The sequence below is a fragment of the Dermacentor andersoni genome, chromosome 9 (assembly GCF_023375885.2).
Source record: "Dermacentor andersoni chromosome 9, qqDerAnde1_hic_scaffold, whole genome shotgun sequence".
Taxonomy (NCBI): domain Eukaryota; kingdom Metazoa; phylum Arthropoda; class Arachnida; order Ixodida; family Ixodidae; genus Dermacentor; species Dermacentor andersoni.
Window position 1 is genome coordinate 887939 of NC_092822.1, and position 20803 is coordinate 908741.

The following is a 20803-nucleotide window of genomic DNA, read 5'->3' on the forward strand; positions in this document are numbered from 1 at the left end:
ACGTCATTGTGGACTCTCCGAAAAACTCCTAAGACGGTACTTTGGGCCGTACAGAGTCATCTGCCACCTGAGCGACGTGAATTACGAGGTCGTTCCTGACAGTGACAATAACTCCAATCGCCGCAAGCACCTACCCGAAGTGGTGCATGTGGCACGAATGAAGCCTTGCCTGTCAAACTAACTTTTGATTTTTTTTTCTTTTTTTTTGCGTGTGTTACTCTGTGCCGTTGTACACCTCCCTCACATGCTTAAATTGTGTATCGGGACGATGCTGCCTTCGCAGGTACGCAAATGCTGCGCCTGTTCTCCGATGAAGAGAAGAACAATGCAAGCACGCGTGAGCACTTTTCTCAAGGCACAGTGAAGAAGAAGTTGTGGTTGCGCTTGGTATAAAAAAAGTCGACCTGCCGCTGTGTTTCCTGAATAGCACTCTAATACCCCTGTTTTTTGATGTTGTGACAATATAAAATATTCACCAAGACAATTTCCAATTGAGTAAGGGCAACACTCGATTTAAGTCAACCAAGGGAACAGGCTGGCTTCAGGAAGGAATACTCTACAATGGATCATATCCATGTAATCAATCAGGTAATCAAGAAATCTGCAGAGTATAAACAAGCTCTCTATATGGCTTTCATAGATTATGGAAAGGCATATGATTCAGTAGAGATACCAGCAGTCATAGAAGCATTACGTAATCAAGGAGTACAGGAGGCATATGTTAATATCTTCAGAAATATCTATAAAGATTCCATAGTTACCTTGGTTCTCAAGAAGAAAAGTAGAAAGATACCTATAAAGAAAGGGGTCAGGAAGAGACACAATCTCTCCATTGCTATTCACTGCATGCTTATCAGAAGTATTCAAGCTGGAAAGGATTACGAGTGACGATCAATCGCAAATACCTCAGCAACCTTTCGTATGCAGATGACATTGCCCTGTTCAGCAACACTGAGGATGATTTACAACAAATGATTGCAGACCTTAAGAGGAAGCTTTAGCTCGAGCCCAACTCCGACGTGGCCTATTCAAATACATGTAAAGGACAAAAAGTATTTTCTGAGATAACTCCTGGAGCGATTTTAATGAAACTTGTCGCATTCGTGAGAAAAAGTTAAATTCTAGTGACTGTTGGAAGCGGAATTTCGATTTAGGGTCTGAATTTTGTTACAAGGATTTTAAAAAATTCGAAAGTTTGAAAAATATAGAAGCATGAAGTTTACAAATTAATAGCTGTGCATTAAGAACAGATACTGCGGTTCTGTAAACAGCATCTATTAGACCATTGAAAGCGGACTAATTCTATGTCATTTTCTATGTTACGTGAATTTGTTGCATTCTGTACAAGGGTTCTGCAAAAGTTGTATTTCCATATTACTAAATTTTCTGAGATTCGTGTGTAACATATTAATTTTGTCCGCTTTAGATGTACTATTGGACACAATTCATAGAATTGTGTTATCGTTTTTCATTGCTGAGTTAGAGTTGTAAGCTTGATAGTTTCGTTTTCTGAAAATTCTCGGTTTTTGCCAGTCTTTAATAAAAATTTCACAACCTAAATCGAAAATTGGAAACCGTCACTAGATTTTAAGTTTTTCTTTTTTTTAAATGCAACAAACCTCGCCAAATTTGGTGCAGTGGTTGCCGATAATAATGAATTCTCCTTTTACATGTATTTAAATAGGAGCACCCTATGGTACATAAGAAGCCGATCAATGAGTTAGCGGTAAGAGGGAAAATAGAGGAATTCCGGGTCAAGCTGCAGAACAGGTATTCGGCTTTAACTCAGGAAGAGGGCCTTAGTGTTGAAGATATGAACGACAATCTTATGGGCATCATTAAGAAGTGTGCAATAGAAGTCAGTGGTAACTCCGTTAGACAGGATGCCAGTAAGCTATTGCAGGAGACGAAAGATCTGATCAAGAAACGGCAATGTATGAAAGCCTCTAACCCTACAGCTAGAATAGAACTGGCAGAACTTTCCAAGTTAATCAACAAGCGTAAGACAGCTGACATAAGGTACTATAATATGGATAGAATTGAACATGCTCTCAGGAACGGAGGAAGCCTAAAAGAAGTGAAGAAGAAAGTACGAATAGGCAAGTATGCGTTAAGAGACAAAGCCGGCAATATCATTACTAATGTGGATGAGATAGTTCAAGTGGCTGAGGAGTTTTATAGAGATTTATACAGTACCAGTGGCACCCACGACGATAATGGAAGAGAGAATAGTCTAGAGGAATTTGAAATCCCACAAGTAACGCGGGAAGAAGTAAAGAAAGCCTTGGGAGCTATGCAAAGGGGGAAGGCAGCTGGGGAGGATCAGGTAACAGTAGATTTGTTGAAGGATGGTCGGCAGATTGTTCTAAAGAAACTAGCCACCCTCTATACACAATGCCTCATGACTTCGAGAGTACCGGAATCTTGGAAGAACGCTAACATAATCCCAATCCATAACAAAGGAGACGCCAAAGACTTGAAAAATTATAGACCGATCAGCTTACTGTCCATTGCCTACGAAGTATTTACTAAGGTAATCGCAAATAGAATCAGAAACACCTGGGACATCTGTCAACGAAAGGACCTGGCAGGATTCCGTAAGGGCTACTCAACGATAGACAATATTCACACTATCAATCAGGTGATAGAGAAATGTGCAGAATATAACCAACCCTTATACATAGCTTTCGTTGATTACGAGAAAGCGTTTCATTCAGTCGAAACCTCAGCAGTCATGGCGGCATTACGGAATCAGGGTGTAGACGAGCCGTATGTAAAAATACTGAAAGATATTGTTACGTGTAGCTGAAGCTCAATGCTATATACAATTTATTTACAGCAATGCTAATGGAAGGCCAAAATGGAGACGCTATCTCAAGCGGGGCCCACGTCGTCTTCTTCCTCCTCAGTGCAGCCACACTGTGGCTGCTGTTCCGTAGCATCACCCCCGGCAGTAGAAACACCGTCCCGGTGCTTAATCTACACATCCGCGGTGAAAGGTGTGTGGTATGGTTTTAGTCTCGCCCCGTGAACGATGTTACTTGCAGCCAACGATGACGCTGAGAGGTCGGCGGGGATGACTTCATATGTGACATCGGTCACTTGTCGCACCACACAGTATCGGCCAGTGCAGCGCGACAGGAGCTTTTCGGAAAGGCCCACACGTCGAATGGGTGACCAGAGAAGCACCAGAGAAACCGGAGTAAAGTGCACGTCGCGATGGTGGCAATCATAGAGGCGATTCTGATGCTCCTGTGAGGCCTTGAGACGGGTGCGAGTGAGCTGGTGCGCGTGGTCGGCGTGTGCGATCGCGCCGCGGGCGTATTCAGTGGCTGAACGTGTGGCCGAGGGCAACAAAGTGTCTAAGGGCAACGCGGGTTCTCGGCCATATAGGAGATAGAATGGTGAATAGCCGGCGGTGTCGTGACGCAATGAATTATATGCGAACGTCACATATGGTAAGTGAAGATCCCAGTCGTGGTGGTCGGTTGCGACATACTTTGAAAGCATGTCGGTGATGGTCCGGTTGAGGCACTCCGTGAGGCCGTTGGTCTGTGGGTGGTAGGACGTGCTGAACTTGTGCTTCGTCGAGCAGGAGCGGAGGATGTCCTCGACGACTGCCGACAGAAAGCTGCGGCCACGGTCAATGAGTAATTGGCGCGGAGCACCGTGCACTAAAATGATGTCATAGAGCAGAAAGTCAGCAACGTCAGTAGCACAACTTGTCGGGAGGGTTCTGGTGATTGCGTACCGCGTAGCATAATCAGTAGCGACAGCGACCCAATTATTTCTGGAGCCCGACAGAGGAAACGGTCCAAGCAGGTCTAGACCAACACGGAAAAAGGGTTCCGGTGGGACGTCGATCGGCTGGAGACATCAAGCTGGAGGTGTGGAGGGCTTCTTCCGGCGCTGACAGGGCTTACAAGCGGCAACGTAGCGCCTCACAGAGCGGGCGAGACCCGGCCAAAAGAATCGACGTCGTACACGGTCGTATGTGCGCGAGACGCCCAAGTGTCCAGCCAAGAAAGCGTCGTGAAGTTGTTGGAGGACTGTTGAACGCAGGTGCGATGGAATTACGAGCAGAAGGTCAAGGCCGTGTGGATCGAGATTGCGGCGGTATAATGTCCCCTCCTTAAAGAGAAACATCCGGACAGAGGCGTAGTCAGGCATTGACTCCAGATGGTCGATAAGGGCTCGTAATGAAGGATCGCGGCGTTGCTCGTTGCCGATTTCAAGCAACTGGGACACAGAGAAAACGCAAGCGATGGCGTCCGCATCAGCCGGTTCGTCGACGGGGTAGCGGGACAAACAATCGGCATCCTGATGCAAGCGTGCCGTCTTATATACCACGGATAAGGTATATTCTTGCAGGCGTAATGCCCAGCGAGCGAGACGCCCCGTGGGGTCCTTAAGCGAGAATAGCCAGCAGAGTGCGTGGTGATCAGTGATGACACAGAAGGGGCTTCCGTGCAAGCGGCTCCACAGCCACCGTAGTCCTCCATAAAGAAAGCAACAAAATCCCAATAAAGAAAGGCGTCAGGCAGGGAGATAAGATCTCTCCAATGCTATTCACCGCGTGTTTACAGGAGGTATTCCAAGACCTGGATTGGGAAGAATTGGGGATAAAAATTAATGGAGAATACCTTAGTAACTTGCAATTTGCTGATGATATTGCCTTGCTTAGTAACTCAGGGGACCAATTGCAATGCATGCTCACTGACCTGGAGAGGCAAAGCAGAAGGGTGGGTCTAAAAATTAATCTGCAGAAAACTAAAGTAATTTTTAACAGTCTCGGAAGAGAACAGCAGTTTAAGATTGGTAGAGAGGCACTGGAAGTAGTAAGGGAATACATCTACTTAGGACAGGTAGTCAAAGCAGATCCGGATCATGAGACTGAAATTATGAGAAGAATAAGAATGGGCTGGGGCACGTTTGGCAGGCATTCTCAGATTATGAACAGCAGGTTGCCATTATCCCTCAAGAGAAAAATGTATAACAGCTGTGTCTTACCAGTACTCACGTACGGGGCAGAAACCTGTAGGCTTACGAAAAGGGTTCTACTTAAATTGAGGACGACGCATAAAAATACATAAGTACATAAAGATAGGCTAATGATGATATTAACAGTTGAAAGGTGCCACTGTCGCAAAACATTGTACATATCCCTTGATTATACACGCATGCACACACTGTCCTTGTTAACAGTACGAGTACTGAGACGTCTAATAACTCTACTGGAAGCCATTCAGAGCCATTCTTACATAGGTGTGGCGATTGGTGGCCTTCCTCACAGTTAACGTTTTCCCGGCTCTTACTTCTTTTTTTTTAGGTCCTTTGAAGGATGTTTATGAATGGGGTTCTACTATTCGTTTATGTTTTGTCCTTATCAAAATCATCAATGATCGCTTTCTGGAAGGTGTAAAAGTGAGCGCATGTGACCTCACGAATGTTTCCGCTTGCCGCTAAATGCCTCAGCACATCGAGTGCAAGGAGTGTTTTGGCCGTCGTGGGCTGCCCGTCGTGGGCTACCCGTCGTGGCTGCTGCTGCAGTTTACATTGCTGTAGTGGCCCTCATCTTCTTCTTTGCTGGTCAAAGCATCAGGCTGCGATGTGGCACAGTGCGCTTGACCAATGAGAGATTGCGCAGCTCTATGATGTAGCCGGTTGCTTGGTGACTATGGATCCTGCCCAGTTCCCGTTGTGCTGGCTTGTCTGTGCCGGTCGCTACGCTGACTCGCTACGCCACCGCTGTTCCTCACGCATTGGTATGATCCGCAGCGGTGCAGTAACGTGTTCTGAACAGTCAATGTTTTTAGTATTGTAAGCAATGTAGTTTGGCCAGAGAATGTTACAAATTTGTATCACACCAAAATTCGTACCACCCATGATCGTATCACCGAGGTTTTACTGTGCAGTAAAACCTCGTTGTACTGTACCCGCTTAAACAGTTGTTTCGCTTTAAAAGTAGTAAAGTCATATCCCCGAACATATTGTGTTTTGTATCTGCATAAACCGTACCAGCTTATTGTGTACGCATCGGTTAACACGTAGTGTTTCCACTTTTCATTGCGCAATCGCGGCGGTGCGTCGTCCCCATCGGGCAGCCGGGTAGAATAAAGAGCCTCAGAGATCAGAACAACGGCCTCCAAGTGCCCTGTGCGTTCGCGCATGAAGCCACATCAACATCACTTTGGCGCCGTGCCGTGCCAGAGTGTTGTGGCATCGTGCAAGCAAGGACTCGCGTCATGCTGAAGCTCTCATAAAAAAGATGCCGGGTGCTCAGCATAGAAGAAAAATTACACATAGTTCGGGCCATCGAACATGACACAAAGAAGTCGGCGCTGGCACGTGACAGGGGTCTACTGTTGACTATTGTGTGCGGCATTTGGAATGTGAAGAAGTTGTTCAGCAGCGCTGCTGTGACCGCGATGAGATGTCGGCTACGAGGTTCGACTTTTCGCCATCGTTACGTTGCTAATGTTGTTGCTGAAGTGTCGCTTAATGACAGTGATGAGGATGATATGGAAAGCGACAGCACGAGCGATTCAGGCCAGACAGTGGCAGAAGCTGCGCGTTACATCAACCTCTTGAATGCAATCGTCGCGGCGAGAACAGCACCCCGCAATGAAATAGGCGGCCTGCAAATTCTGCAGCGCTACAGCGCCAGTTCATGTAGAATATGCAATGCCAACGAGGAATCTGCCATGCCAGTATTTGCCGAGAAGAGAGGGTTGGCTGAAAAGCTGGCTTGCAGCTTCAGCAAGTTTGAGGCCACTGTTGTCGCACCTAGGTCACCATGGTGTCACATGAAAATAACACTTTTGTCGTGCAAAGTGAATAAATAGCGCATGTTTTTCCCCCTTTCATTGCACTCTCTCTGACTTCTGTTTTCGACAGGTAAGTGGGCGATCTCATGCTATTTTGTTTAAGCAGTACTACAGTATAGTACATACTTTTTCCGAGCTCCGGCCAACTACGGTTTAACGAGGTTTCACTGTATTCGGTGTTTGCACACTCCTAGAAAATAGGAAAAGCAACTAGTTGATCAAGTAAGCTTCTTGTAACAATAACACTAGGGTCACTAATAGATGCCATCACTTTCTTAGTGCATGGTGACATATGCTGTAAAGGGCACAGGAGTGCCGTGGTTCAACGCATATTTTGGGTCTACAAGCAGAGTACAACGCACTTTTCGATTTCTAATAATCAAACCCGGGTCACAATGTGTGTGATTTGGACAATTTTGTCAGCATTAAGTCTGTGCAAGGCTTCATCATGTAAATCCAAAGATAGTCTTGAGATCAGCTTGAAGCCACAACAACATTGATGTGCGTCTACAATGGTGTCGGGAACAAGAGGCTGCCATAGGATGTGTCGCAAAGATGGTGGCCGTGAACAACTTTGTTACCATTCTGTGCACTTGCTTTTGTTTGCGAGGCGGTTTGTTGGCTTTCCAAGTATCATGTGGCTGCTGCAAATAGATGCCTTTATTCAGTCTGCACCATGTGCAATTGCATAAAAAAAGACTGCCGTAGCATTTAGCACAATCTGTCCTTGTTCGTCGTTCTGAAGCATCAATGTCCTCACCTTCTTTCATTTAAAAAGAACTATAAACTGAGGGAAAATGTCAGCTGCTGGCTTCTTTCCTTGCTGCAGAGTAAAAGTATCGAATTGTAATTTATGTAATGCAATGTGAATCTATCCTCTGTCACATGCCGCAGTATACTCCGCAAAAAAAATTTTTTGTTTGTTTTGCTGGCTTTGCTACTGTCAAGGTGTACAAGCTAACCCTACCGTATGTAGACATAGGAATCCTCAATAATTAGGTTTGCCTTTTATATGTACACAAAAATTTCTCTATTTCTGTGCACTCTAATCGTAAACTGCATATTGTAGAGAAAATTGTCTTTACTTATTCTTTTCAAGGTGCTTCGGCCACATTCTGATAGCTCATTTACGAAAAAGCCACTGCTGAAATCGCAGCAATGGTAGCCACACGAGAAGTTTATCCAAGCAGCCTGCGTCATGCTTTGAATGAGTGTACAAAGAAAAAAAAGCTGTCAATGTACAATACAGCCACTGGCCATGTTGGCACTTTAACGGCCGGATCTATGCTGCATCCTCATATTTAATTCAACAAGAAATTTTGCTATTCGAATGCCCCTATAAGCTTTTACTGTTTTTCCCATAATCATTATCGATGACATTGAAGGGAAATGCAGAAAAGAGTGACAACGCGTCAAGGGACCCAGCGCTTACTACATAGACTTGTGGTGACACTGCTTAAGATGACTGTCTTTATATGTATGGATGGCTACTGTAGCTGTACAACATTAAAGTTCATATATATATATGTAAAATAAAGACATCAATTTCGGTCTCCCATGTGCCAGGGGCCCATTTCTTCCACTTCCCGACAAAGCCTATGTGTGCGCCATGTGGACAAGCCAATAGCACTGTGCAGCATGTTGCTATAGGGCAGAATAAAGTTTAATGAAATCCAGGGCTTGATGGAATTTCGTCTGGTCGGGAAGAGACATGACTAAAAGAGTAAATGCCAACCAAAAGATAAATTTTTTTGTAGTGAAAAATTAAAATGATTTCATTTCCCCACGGGAGTCCAAATGTCTTTTAATTTTTACCTAACTAGAAAATTCTTTTTTCTTGGTCGGAGTTCCCTTTTTTTTTATCAATAAAGTTTACTGTGCCGAACTGGTTCGCAAACATATTCAATGTTGTGAACAGGTTCGCTGTTATTAATTTTTATTTCTCCAAACCAGAACTGAACTGGAACGAAATCGAAGCGCGCTGAACCCCAACCCAAACTGAACTGGTATTTTTTTCAATTTGACACCTTGATTTCAACTATACTGTCTACTGACAATTCTGCTGAACTTCTGCTGTAATCAACTGTAATCACTTCCCTTGTTTTATGAGGGAAGTTATTACATAAAAATTTTCATTCAGTGTTTCGAAGGTCAGTGGGACAAATGGATCCCACTTTTTAAAACTGAACGGCTTGTTGTACACAAGTAAAACTAGTTGCAAAGTATTTCTAAGCACCTCATTTACTTATACCCCACAAGATATAGTTTTGGTTTATGAGGGAAGTAGTAGGAAATAATTTTGCATTGAGGTGAATAAATAATGCAGATATTGAATTGATGTGATGTTTGAGCATTGTGTGACCAACAACAGTAAATTCTTGCAACAAAAAAAGAAACAACCGTTTTATACTTATTATTACTTTTCTTGAGCGATTGTATTGGTTCTAGCAAATACATTTTCACAGATGAAAATTACACAGATATTGCATTGACACAATGTTCATACATTGTGAAGTTAACAACAGTGAATTCTTCCACAAAAGCTTTTTTTGACAGGCCAGCATCTCTTTTCTCTCCATTTCTGAGTTTTTATTCTCTATCTCTCTCTCCATTTTTTTTTTTGAAGCTGCACTTTGCTTTTGGCAAATCCTCCTGCACTCAAATCTCACAGACGTTATGTTGATCAAATAGATTAAGAGCATTCTGCAGTTATCCACAGTGAATTCTTGTGCAACAAATTGTTTAGAGCCCTGGTGTGCGTGTGTTTTTTTTTAGACGGAGCATCCTGGTTTCGGCAAACTTATTTATTGCAATGTGCTCTGGCCCAAGCAGAAGTGGATGCATAAAAAGAAAGGCACCACTAAGAATAACTACAGTAGATAAATGTGCTACAACAAGCAGAAAGAGCAAGTTTTTCAGGGAAAGCTCAGCCCATCGGGTTGACAATGCCTGTTTTCATGTGGAGATTCTTTAAAGGGCCCCTCACCAGGCCAAATAGCAAATTTTGGTTATATGCTGGAAACCATTATGTGCCATCTAGTAAGCGTTCTACAGCAAGAATATTTCAAATTGGTTCATTATAACAGAGATAAAAATACTTGATACGCCGTGAACCATGATTTCAGCAGGCAAACTTCCCTGCCAACATCGCCACTCTCGCCAGACGTTTGCGTTCCGCACACGTCACAGTTCCCTTTATCTCACGTTCTTGCTGCGCGGCACACTTCTGGTAACAGTCTTGTGTGTGAGTCCGTGAGCTGTGGCCTTTGTTTCGTTTTGCCCTGTGCACTATGTAGCAAGCTGTACACAAGAACACCTGCGTTGTTGTCTCGCTGCTTCAGTGAAATGAATTCCTCAGAGTGTGCACATTCGGAGACGCTGGTGGATCCTTACTGTGATACACCTTGCCGTTGTACTGCTGGCAACAGACAAGCGGCATGATAAGTTAGTGCCGTATGAACACTGAGGTAGATGCGAGCAGATCAAAGAGCATGATCGGGCCCTGGATGATGGTGGGAAATGGTGTAGTTTTGTTTTCTCTGTGTGGGACTGCATGGCGTGGGAACAAACAGACGAAACAGAAGGTACATCTCTCTTGCTATGGTATGAAGTAAAACATGCAGACGTTCATGCAGACAATTATAAAAAACAAACATGCAGACATTCAGTTTGGATGTTTTGTTATTTCTTTAAATTTTAGTTTGTCTATTAAAGCAAAAAAAAAAAAATAATAACTGCTGTTGCCTTCTAGAATTCTCAAAGCCACGAGTGCATGAGAGTGGTGTCACAGTACTGCGAATTACGTAGGTGCACTTTTGGAACTGAAGCAAATGTTATGGTTCCTTCATCCGAAACTAAAGCAAGGATCCCAATCTATTGAGCTAGTCATGTACTTAACCTGTATTAGATCAATTTTAGAGCATGCTAATAAGAGGCACATTAAACTAGATTAAACAACCAAAATAAGAAAGCGCAAGAGAAGCCTCAAGGTACAATCTAGTCTGGTATTCCTGAGCGGATTGAATTAGCAAAATTTTATGCCTACTTGAATTGCCTTCATCTTGTTTGAATGCCAATAGAATACTATGTATCGTGCCAACAGAAAGTGTCAAGTATTGACAATATCTCTAAGCTTTTATATGTGCTTTCTTTATGAACAACCATGGAATAAAACTGTAAACCTTTGCAAGTGCAAGGAAACCAAACATTGTGAAATTCTTGAGGAGACCACATTACAATTTTAAGGTACTAGACCAGTGATTTTCAAATGTGTGTCCGCAAAAGCCAAGCTTGAAACAAAAGAAATAAAAATTTTAAAAATATTTATAATTTATATTCGAACTAGATTCTAAAAATAGATATTCAAAAATGTTCGAACATTCTGTTGTATACGAATTCTGAGTGTATTGCTTAAAAGGAAGTGCGATAAGTGATGACTGGCACGTGGTCCAATGCTTCCAAGTTTACGGGGATTTAATGCGGTATATTAAGGCACAGGTTGGCAAGGACAGCTAGTGGCAATTACTGAATTTTCCAAGCCAACATGAGCCAAATGCACAATGTCTTAGTATAATGGCTTACTAGACTAATTCTGTAACAATGACATTGTAATTGCAATGTTGCAGCATATAAAATTAACACAACTTGCGAACAAATGCATGTGCAGATCATTACTTGGTATTCAATATTCAATATTTGAAGCTTAAGGGCACATGCTACTCGAAAAAAGAAGAATATTATTAGTAGTAGAGATTTGAAAATACTGCCATCCATAGAGCTTCTTATGAAGATTTCAAATATGTCATGAATTTTTGTGTAATTACATTTTTTTAGTTATGTCCTACACAACTGTAAAATACAGTAACCTTTGGTGGCACTTTCTTGTGTATTAAACTTTCATAAAAAGCATTGTGCTATAGCTTATTTAGCTCTTTGTAGACAGCAGAGTGCTGATATCTATCCAAACTGCATGTATCATTAGTGGAACTATGTAAAAGAAGTTAGTAAGCTTCAACTAATTTTTTTTCAATCCCACGAGAATAACGTTGGGCACTTATAGTTGTCATATACTAATGAAATTTGGCATACATACTCTTCAAGATATGTAAAATGCTGATAGCTACTTGAAATTGCAATATCTCTCAGCAGTAGCTGCGATAGTACAAGGTTATATTTCATGGGATAGCGAAAAAAATTAGTTGAAGTTTGCTTATCTTTCCTCGTATAGTTGCACTAATTATACATGCAGTTTGGATAGACATCGGCACTTTGCAGTCTAAAAAGAGCTAAAAAGGCTGCAGCATGATGCTTTTCGTGAAATTTTAATACACAAGAAAGTGCTTCCAAAGATGACTATATTTTGCAGTTGTGCAAGACACAATTAAAGAAATATAGCAGGTACACGTAAACTCATGACATATTTGCAATCTGCATAAAAAGCTCTATGAATAGCAACATTTTCAAATCTCCAGTACAAATAATAATATTTTTTTTCTCGAGTAGCATCTTCCCTTAACTTTGATCTTCGCAAACCCATAATTTTTTTTTTTTTAATTGCGTGTTTTTTGGAAGCCAGTTTATCCTTGACTCATTCCTAGTTCCGGGACTTGCTCCCGGAACTGCGACAGCAAGCCGCACAAAAATTTAAAAAAATAAAACATGCCATGATCGTCATTGCCAATTTTGTTCAGTGAGAAAAAAATAAGCCTTTGACCCCCTGCCCCGTCACTGCAATCGCTTTCCCATTACTTCCACTGGTTCACAAGGGGTCTCCAACACATCCATGGCTGAGAACCACTGCTCTAGACAATAAAAGTGTGCTTAAATAAAGTACAGACTGAACACACTTGTCTAGAGAGGTTGATTAGCCGGTTGCGCATTGTGCCAGCGACCGTAGTCACTACCTCACGGTAGCTGCTAGGTTCCACATATGTTTCTCCTATAGCCCAAGGAAATGGCAGGACCATCCATTGTCTAATTGCAGTGTCAACATGATCCCCCCCCCCCTTTTCTTGCGAGAGCTGGTGGCCAGCCTGAGTTTTCGGAGTAGCCAAATGATTGAGTTTCTATTGGATCACAGTCAGGATCACAGTTCAAAGGTAAGAGATCCCCCAAGCGCTCCAAGCTGGACCATGGCACTCTAAATGAACTAGACGACTGTGTTCAGAGTGCTTGTTTTCGATCAGCTGAACCTGAACTGCACTACGAGAGCGCTTGAAAGTCATAAGCCAAATGTAGCATGAATAATCACTGCAATAGCATCTCACAATCAATTCAGATGGCATGCCACACACACCTCAGGCTTGCAGACTTTGAGCAGCATGGCACTCTTGGCGCTGGTGAAGACATTTGGCATGAAAGTGGCAAGGAATGGAGCCTCCGAGGCTGCATACTGGAATCCTTTCTCCCAGAAGCTTTCATCTGAAATGGGACCCAATTGCTGTTGCCTTATTTAACTCAAGAAACTAGGCCTATGTAAGCATGAATGAATGAATTCTGGGGTTTTGCGTGCTAAAACCATGATTTGATTATGAGGCACGCAGTAGTGGGGTACTCTGGATTAATTTTGACCACCTGGGGATCTTTAATGTGGCCCCAATGCAAGGGACACAGGCGCGTTTGCATTTCACTCCCATCAAGGCTGGGATTCGATCCCGCAACTTCATGCTTAGCAGTGCAACACCAAAGCAGCTAAGCCACCAGTGCGGGTCCTATGCAAGCATGTTGGAAGCAAAAGGTTACATCATGCACGAAGGAACAATACTCCTCAGCATTCTTGAATGTTGCAAACCTTGCAAGGTGCAAGTTCCTATGTGCTTTGCAGTGGCCTACTTTCCCTCCAACTGACAGTCAACTCAAACGCTCTGAGGCTATTAGCTTTGTGAGCTCATAGGGGTGCCTCCATTCTCTAGCATTCTAGATGAAGAAAGACAATGCGACAGTCGATAAGGAGGAATTGGCCAAGGAGAAGTTAGCTCATTAGTCATTATGAGAATGCAAGAACTGATTGACAGTGTGCAAATTTATTTGTGTTGCTGTGGCAAATGTATAAAAAGCATTGCCATTCTAGTCTGTGCTTGTGTGTTGCATGAGTATCAATACTGTGTCATTCTCGCATTCAGTGGGAATGACATTCTCAGTGGTGGTCCAGTCATTTTAGTATTTTGAGCAATTTTGGGAGCAGAAAAAATGCCGTTCTGGAACAGTTTAGGGGCAGCCACACCAGCATTTCTGAGCAGTTTTGGAGCAGAAAAATTGGTCTTTTTAGAAAACTTGGAGTAGTATAGCAGTATATTCTGCAGCCATTTGGTGAAGCTTGTTATTACAGCGCAATCAGTAAGTGCTGCTCTACTCTGCAATCAGTAAGTGTCGCTCAAAAGTTAAGCAGGTCACAAAGCCAACGGCGACTAATTAAGCTTGCCTTAATTCCCACAGACAGTATACCATGCAGGGTATTCTCATGACGTCAAAAACGCAGGACGCAGGACCAGGATGTGACAAACAAAAAACCAGCTCTATATTCAGAGACCACAAGACCTAACGCGCCAACTTCGTCTTCTTTCCAAGAAGGAGCGTGGTCACTGCTCATGTCCCTGAATTCGTTTTCTTCTGTTCCTTTGCTATCCTTTAGTCGTGACATTAGCCTCTTTTCCTAGAAAGCAACGTCCCGATGCTTTATTGTCACAGCAACAGGACTGGGACAAGCTTTTGGTGCAGTGAATTCACTAAGACAAAGAGGGCTTCATTTGGACCACATGCACAACCTCTGGTAGATGCCGTCGACACCTTGAGCAATGCGGACTATCGGGAGCAACCTCATAGTTGACATCAGTGAGCCCCCGAAGAACTTTATGCAGCCCGAAGTAGTGTCTTAACAGTTTCTCTGAAAGGCCGCGACGGCAAACGGGAGTCCAAACCCAAACTCTCTCTTCGGGCTCGTAGGAGACTGGTTGGTGACGAAGAATATAGTGTCTCGAGTGATCATCCTGCTGCCTATGAATACGTATGCAAGCAAGTTGTTGCGCTTCTTCAGCACGTCGAGTGAAGTCTTCAGCATCCATTTCGATGCCCAAGCATTCATGTGGCAACATCGCATCTAACATAGTTGTGACTTCACGACCATGTAAGATACAGAACAGTGTCATTCGTGTTGTCTCTTGCTGAGCCATGTTGTATGCGTAGGTGACATACGGCAAGATTTCATCCCTGTTTTTGTGCTTGACAACCACGTACATGGAGAGCATATCCGTGAGCGTTTTATTCAGGCGTTCTGTCAGACTTCGTTTGCGGATGGTACGCCGTTATTTGCTGGTGAGCTGTTCCACTAAGTCTTAAGACTGTGTCAAATAGCTCGGCTGTAAATGCACTTCCCCCGTCAGTTAATAGTACTGCTGGAGCGCCGTGCCTCAGTACAACATTCTCTATAAAAAAATTGGGCTGCTTCGCTTGCCGTACTCCGCTACAGAGCCTTGGTTTCAGCATAGCAAGTAAGGTAGAGTGTAGCTACGATAATCCAGCTGTGACCTGCAGCAGAAGTTGGGAATGGGCTTAGTAGATTTCATTCCGACTTGAGCAAATAGAGTTTCGGGCACTTCAACAGGATGGAGAAAACCTGCTGGTTTGACTGGCAGCACTTTTCACCACTGGCATTGAAGGAATGTCCAGACCTACTGTTGAAAGGTCGCCACGAGTCTTGGCCAATAGTATTTTTGCCTTCCCCTACGCTGCGTTCGTGTGTAGCCCAGATGGATGTTGCTTCATCATGGCATGCCTGTAATACTTCACTCCTGAGAGGTGTTGCGACGATGAGTAAGTAGGTGTTTTCGTTCGGAGAGAAGTTTGCCTTGTACAGGCAAAATGATGGTTGTCCACTTGCAAAAAGCCTTGGGACAAGAGAAGTGCGACCTTCCAGGAAACTAATAATTGGTTGCAATTCTGGGTCATCGCGTTGCTGCTGTGCGATTGTAGCTGTGTTGACAACTACAACAAAGCCTGCTTCGTCGTCATCTTCCGCAGTGGCAGATTCGAACAGGGCGTGACAAAGGCAATCGGCATCCGCACGCCGCTTTCTTGATTTATAGACAAATGCCATGTCGAATTCTTGAAGCTTAAGGCTCCAGTGTGCCAATCGTCCTGGTGGATCTTTTAAGTTCATCAGCCAACAAAGGCGGTGGTGGTCACTGACAACATTAATTAAAGGAGCGGCAGTACAAATATGGGCGAAATTTCATAACGGCCCACACCACTGCAAGGCACTCTTTTTCCATGGTGGAATAATTTGCTTCCGTACGGGAAAGGGTTTTGCTTGCACAAGCTATTACTCGTTCAGCGCCGTCTTGCATATGCACAAGTACTGCTCCTAAGCTCAAATTGCTGGCGTTGGTGTGAACCACTGTCAGGGCGTCTTCGTCAAAGTGTCCGAGGACAGGGAGCTTTTGGAGCTGTTGCCGCAGCTTGTTGAATGCTTGTTGCTGTTCTTCATCTCATACGAATGCGACGTCTTCCCTGGTGAGGCGTGTCAACAATGACGCAATTCGTGAAAAGTTCAGAATGAAGTGTTGGTAATAGGTGCACAGTCATAAAAATCGTCTAACTGCCTTTTCGTCAGATGGCACTGGAAAATTTGCAATGGCAGCTATTTTGTCGGGATCAGGCCGTACGCCTTCACTGCTGACAACATGACCGAGGAAGAGAAGCTTTTCAAAGCCAAAGAGGCATTTTTCCGGCTTCAGTGCGAGACCGGCCGATCGGATGGCTTGAAAAAACCGCATGTAGTCGCCTCAGGTGCTTGTCAAAAGTTGCAGAAAATACAAACACATCGTCCAGGTATACTAAACACGCTTGCTATTTGAGGCCTGAGAGCACTGTGTCCATCAGCTGCTGAAATGTTTCCAGCGCAGAGCACAAGCCGAAGGGAAGTACCTTAAATTCATAGAGGCCATCAGGTGTCAAGAATGCAGTTTTTTCTCGGTCTCTCTTGTCAACTTCTATTTGCCAGTACCCGGTCGTTAAATCCATCGACGAGAAATAACGGGCATGTCACAGTCTCTCGAGAAAATCGTCTATATGAGGGAGCGGGTAAACGTCTTTCTTGGTGATCTGATTGAGCTTGCAGTAATCAACGTAGAAGCGCAAGCTGACATCTTTTTATTTATTCATTTATTTATTTATTGACTTTACCCTACAGGCTTGGACGAGCATTGGGTAGGGGGGGGGGGGGGGCTCCACAGAAAAATGACAATAAATAAGGCAAGAAAGGGAACTACATATTAGGAGAGACAAATAAATTTGTACTTTGGGAAAAAAGGAACACTGGTAAACATTAGAAAAAGAAAACATACGAAGCCAAGGGAATACAATACAAAACAAAGTAAAAAAAACAATACAAAGGCAAATAAAATACAAAGTCGTACAACACAGTCAAGCAAACATGTTAAGTTCCAAAAGTTCACAAAATTTGGCAGGATCTTTTAATGAAACAATATCATATGGAAGTCTATTTCACAATGTGATGGCGCGAGGTAATGCAGAGTTATTGAATGACTGTGTGCAGCTAAAAATGCACCTGAAACCAAGATGGTTATGAAGTCGAGTAGGTGTGTGAGAAGGAATTTCAAGTAACAAACGGCTGGACCATGAGTTATAGTAGTATTTATGAAAGAGGCATAGAAGGGCAACATATTGGCGAAAATCCAAGTCGGGAAGGGGAACATCGCGTTTAATTTGGAAAATGCTAGATTGACGACTGTAATTAGAAGTTACAAAGTAGGCAGCACGATTTTGGATGGATTCCAATTTATCTATTAGGTATTGTGGATGAGGAGACCAGATCGATGAAGCATATTCAAGTTGAGGGCGTACAAAAGTTTGACAGGCCTGTTGACGGATGGCAGATGGCGAAAGGTGCAGATGATGACATAAAAACACAAGTTCTCTTAGCTTTAGTGCATATCATCTCAATGTGAGAGCTCCAGGCAAGATTAGTAATAACACTACTGGCGATGCCGAAGGACTTTTCGATGGCTGAATAATGTCGTCTTCAAGCATTCTTTTGACCTGACTTTCTATGGCTTCGTGTTCCCGTGGGGCCACCAAACACAGGTTCTGCTATATGGGCCTGGCTGCATCATCAGTGATAATTCTATGTTTGCTCAACGGCATTTGACCAACAGTTGACGAGACGCAGTCCTGAAACTGATGTACAAGCTCCAGGAGGCTTTGTTTCTGTGCAGGCAGCAAGCTTGGGCCAACATCGATGGATAGATCTCGGGGCACGGGAGGCAGGCTGGTGGAACCACCTTGCTCTACAGTGAAACAGTCTGTGACCTGAGTGAACTTTTCAAAGTACACGAGTGTCATACCCTTTGGAAGATGCCAGCACTCAGGGCTAAAGTTTGTCACAAGAACTTCTGCATGGCAACAGTTAATGTTGACAATGCCTCTTGCAATGGATTTGCCATGGCTGAATAGCGGCATCGGAATTTGTTCGGTGACAGCGTCGGAGTTGCGTGGTATGTCGCATGTCACCAACAGAAGGGAGCATGAGAGCAGTGGGATGGTCACATCATCATCGGCGACACATAAAGGTCTATGTCACTGCCCTGTACAGAGTACAACTGAACCTGGGCCCATGCTAAACCTGACTAACCTGTCCAGAATGTTTATAACCGCACCATATTCATGCAGAAAATCCATACCCAAGATGAGGTCTTTGCAGCAATCCGGCAAAATGACAAAAGTGCCAACAAAGGCTAAGGCACCAATTTTAATTCTAGTGGTAACTTCGCCTGTGGGCGCCATTAACTGGCCTCCTGCAGTTCTGTGGAGACCCGGCCATGAAGTCTTGAGCTTATTAAGGCAATCGGCGTGTTTTTGGCTTACTATATAGAGAAGTCCGCACCAGTTTCCACTAGTGTTGTCACTGGGCGTCCATCTATGCAAACGGCGAGGTCGGCGCTTACAATTTCCATTGGAGTCAGCGACATTGTATCTTCCGGTCATACTGATAATGTTGGGGGTGTTGGAGCATCTTGACGGGCGGCAACCTTCCCCTGAGAGGTCACTGCTTTTAGTTTCCCCGACGAGGACTAGGAAACCTGCCCTGGACGACATCGGTGTAACTGGGACGGTGCGGTGAAGTGCTCGGTGCAGGCAATGGAGAGCGGGGTCGATGATAGGGTGGAGCGAATGGCTGTGCTGGCATGGATACACTGATATCGTGTCGATTGTCCCAACGAGGGCGAGGGAAGCTGGTTGGAAAGGTCTGGTATCCAGGGTCACGATACAGGCAAAAACGATAAATATGGCCGGCTTCCCCACAATGGAAGCAAAGTGGATGGCGGTCGACGAAGCACCACAAGTCCGTCTTGCAAACAAGTGGTCAATTAATGGGCGGCCTTTGCGACCAAGTAGGGGTAGTCGGTGTAGGGTAGAAGAACGGCATTTCAACAGGCACATTAGGCTGTAGAGTCGACGGCGGCAGTAGGTGGTGCGGAGATGTTAACGACTCATTGTAAGGACGAGGCAGGGATGACGAGCTGTGCAGCGCTGGGGTTGGATGCCGGACGGCCGACGTGTAATTTATAGACCGCTGGTCTGGTAACGATTTGGGCAAAGAAAACGCTTGCCTGATGCGGTGCGGAGGCCAGAATAATTCCTGAGTTCAGAGCTGACCGGTACCTTCGTGCAAACTCAACCCCCTACAAGCAATCAACTTTTCCATCATCTCAACTTACGGACAGAAGTCTCTTACCCTTCATCTCGGTCTTAAGAGAAGGTTGCCATGGATATTTTGGATAGCAGACGTCTGCCATGCCATCTTATGGGCTGATTTCTTGAGTAATTTAATCTGCCGGTGGACATGAGCCACTGTCGCCTGGTGGATAACATCACGGGTCTGTCATTCACCGTAATTTTCTGTCACACACTACTGCTCTCAACCCTACTTTCATCAAACTGCCTACTTCACTGTATGCAGCTCTACTCAATGAGTTTCCGCAGATTACTACACAGTCTCCAATGGATAAAACCCCTAAACACACCACACTGTAACCCATTGTATTAGTACTACAGGCCGACTCGTTCACTGCCGCCCACGCTGACTCAGTCCTGATAAGCTTCGAGTTGCCCGCAATTAATTTGAGCATATGTTGCAACTAAAAATGATTCGACCATCATCAAGCTCGTGGTCATCAGCACTAAGCATGGTGCCTAAGAAGAACAATGGCTGGCAGCCCTGTGGTGATTATTTCGCACTGAATGCGGTCACTATTCTCGACCAATACCCACTACCCAATATTCAGCATTGCACTGCCTTTTTAACCGGCGCAGCAATATATTCAAATATCAATCTTGTGAAAGCTTATCGCTAAATCCATGTTGAGCCAGCCGACATTCTAAAGACTGCTATAACTACCCCATTTGGCCTTTTTGAGTATTTACGCATGCCCTTCAGTTTGCGCAACAAAGCTCAAACCTTTCAGCGTTTTATAGACAAAGTCACCAGAGGCTTACCACTTTTTTTGCATACATAGATGACTTGTTGCCAGCAGCGATGTTGAAAGCCACAAAGCACATCTACGTCAACTTTTCATTCGATTTCGAGATTACAATCTTGTTATCAATGTTGACAAATGTCAGTTTCGGGTTCCAGAGATAGATTTTCTGGGACATGACATCAATCATGACACCACTCCACTGCCTGACAAGGCTCAGGCTATCATCGACTACCCACCGTCAAAGTCCACACGTAGCTTGCAATGTTTTCTCGGACTCGTCAATTTTTATCGCTGTTTCATCCCTACATGCTCTAAGTTGGTGCAATCTCTTGAAGCATTCCTTTCAATTTTGAAAGCTGAGTCTACCGCACATCCTTGGGACACGGTCATTGATCAAGCTTTCGCCGCCGTTAAGACCAAGCTTCCACAAGCCACCCTCCTGCATCACCCTTCACAGACTGCTCCCACTAGCCTTATGGT

The 20803-nt window shown here is 44.1% G+C and overlaps 1 protein-coding gene across 5 annotated transcripts in view; it reads right to left on the reverse strand.

The window, feature by feature from the left end:
• Nucleotides 1-20803, reverse strand: part of Grip163 (gamma-tubulin complex component 6) — a 478650-nt gene that overhangs the window by 164317 nt on the left and 293530 nt on the right. For all 5 annotated transcript variants that reach the window (XM_055068412.2, XM_072284402.1, XM_050174613.3 and 2 more), the window contains exon 15: nucleotides 13123-13247. In XM_055068412.2, coding sequence (XP_054924387.1) covers nucleotides 13123-13247 — 125 coding nt within the window. The remainder of the gene's footprint in view (nucleotides 1-13122; nucleotides 13248-20803) is intronic.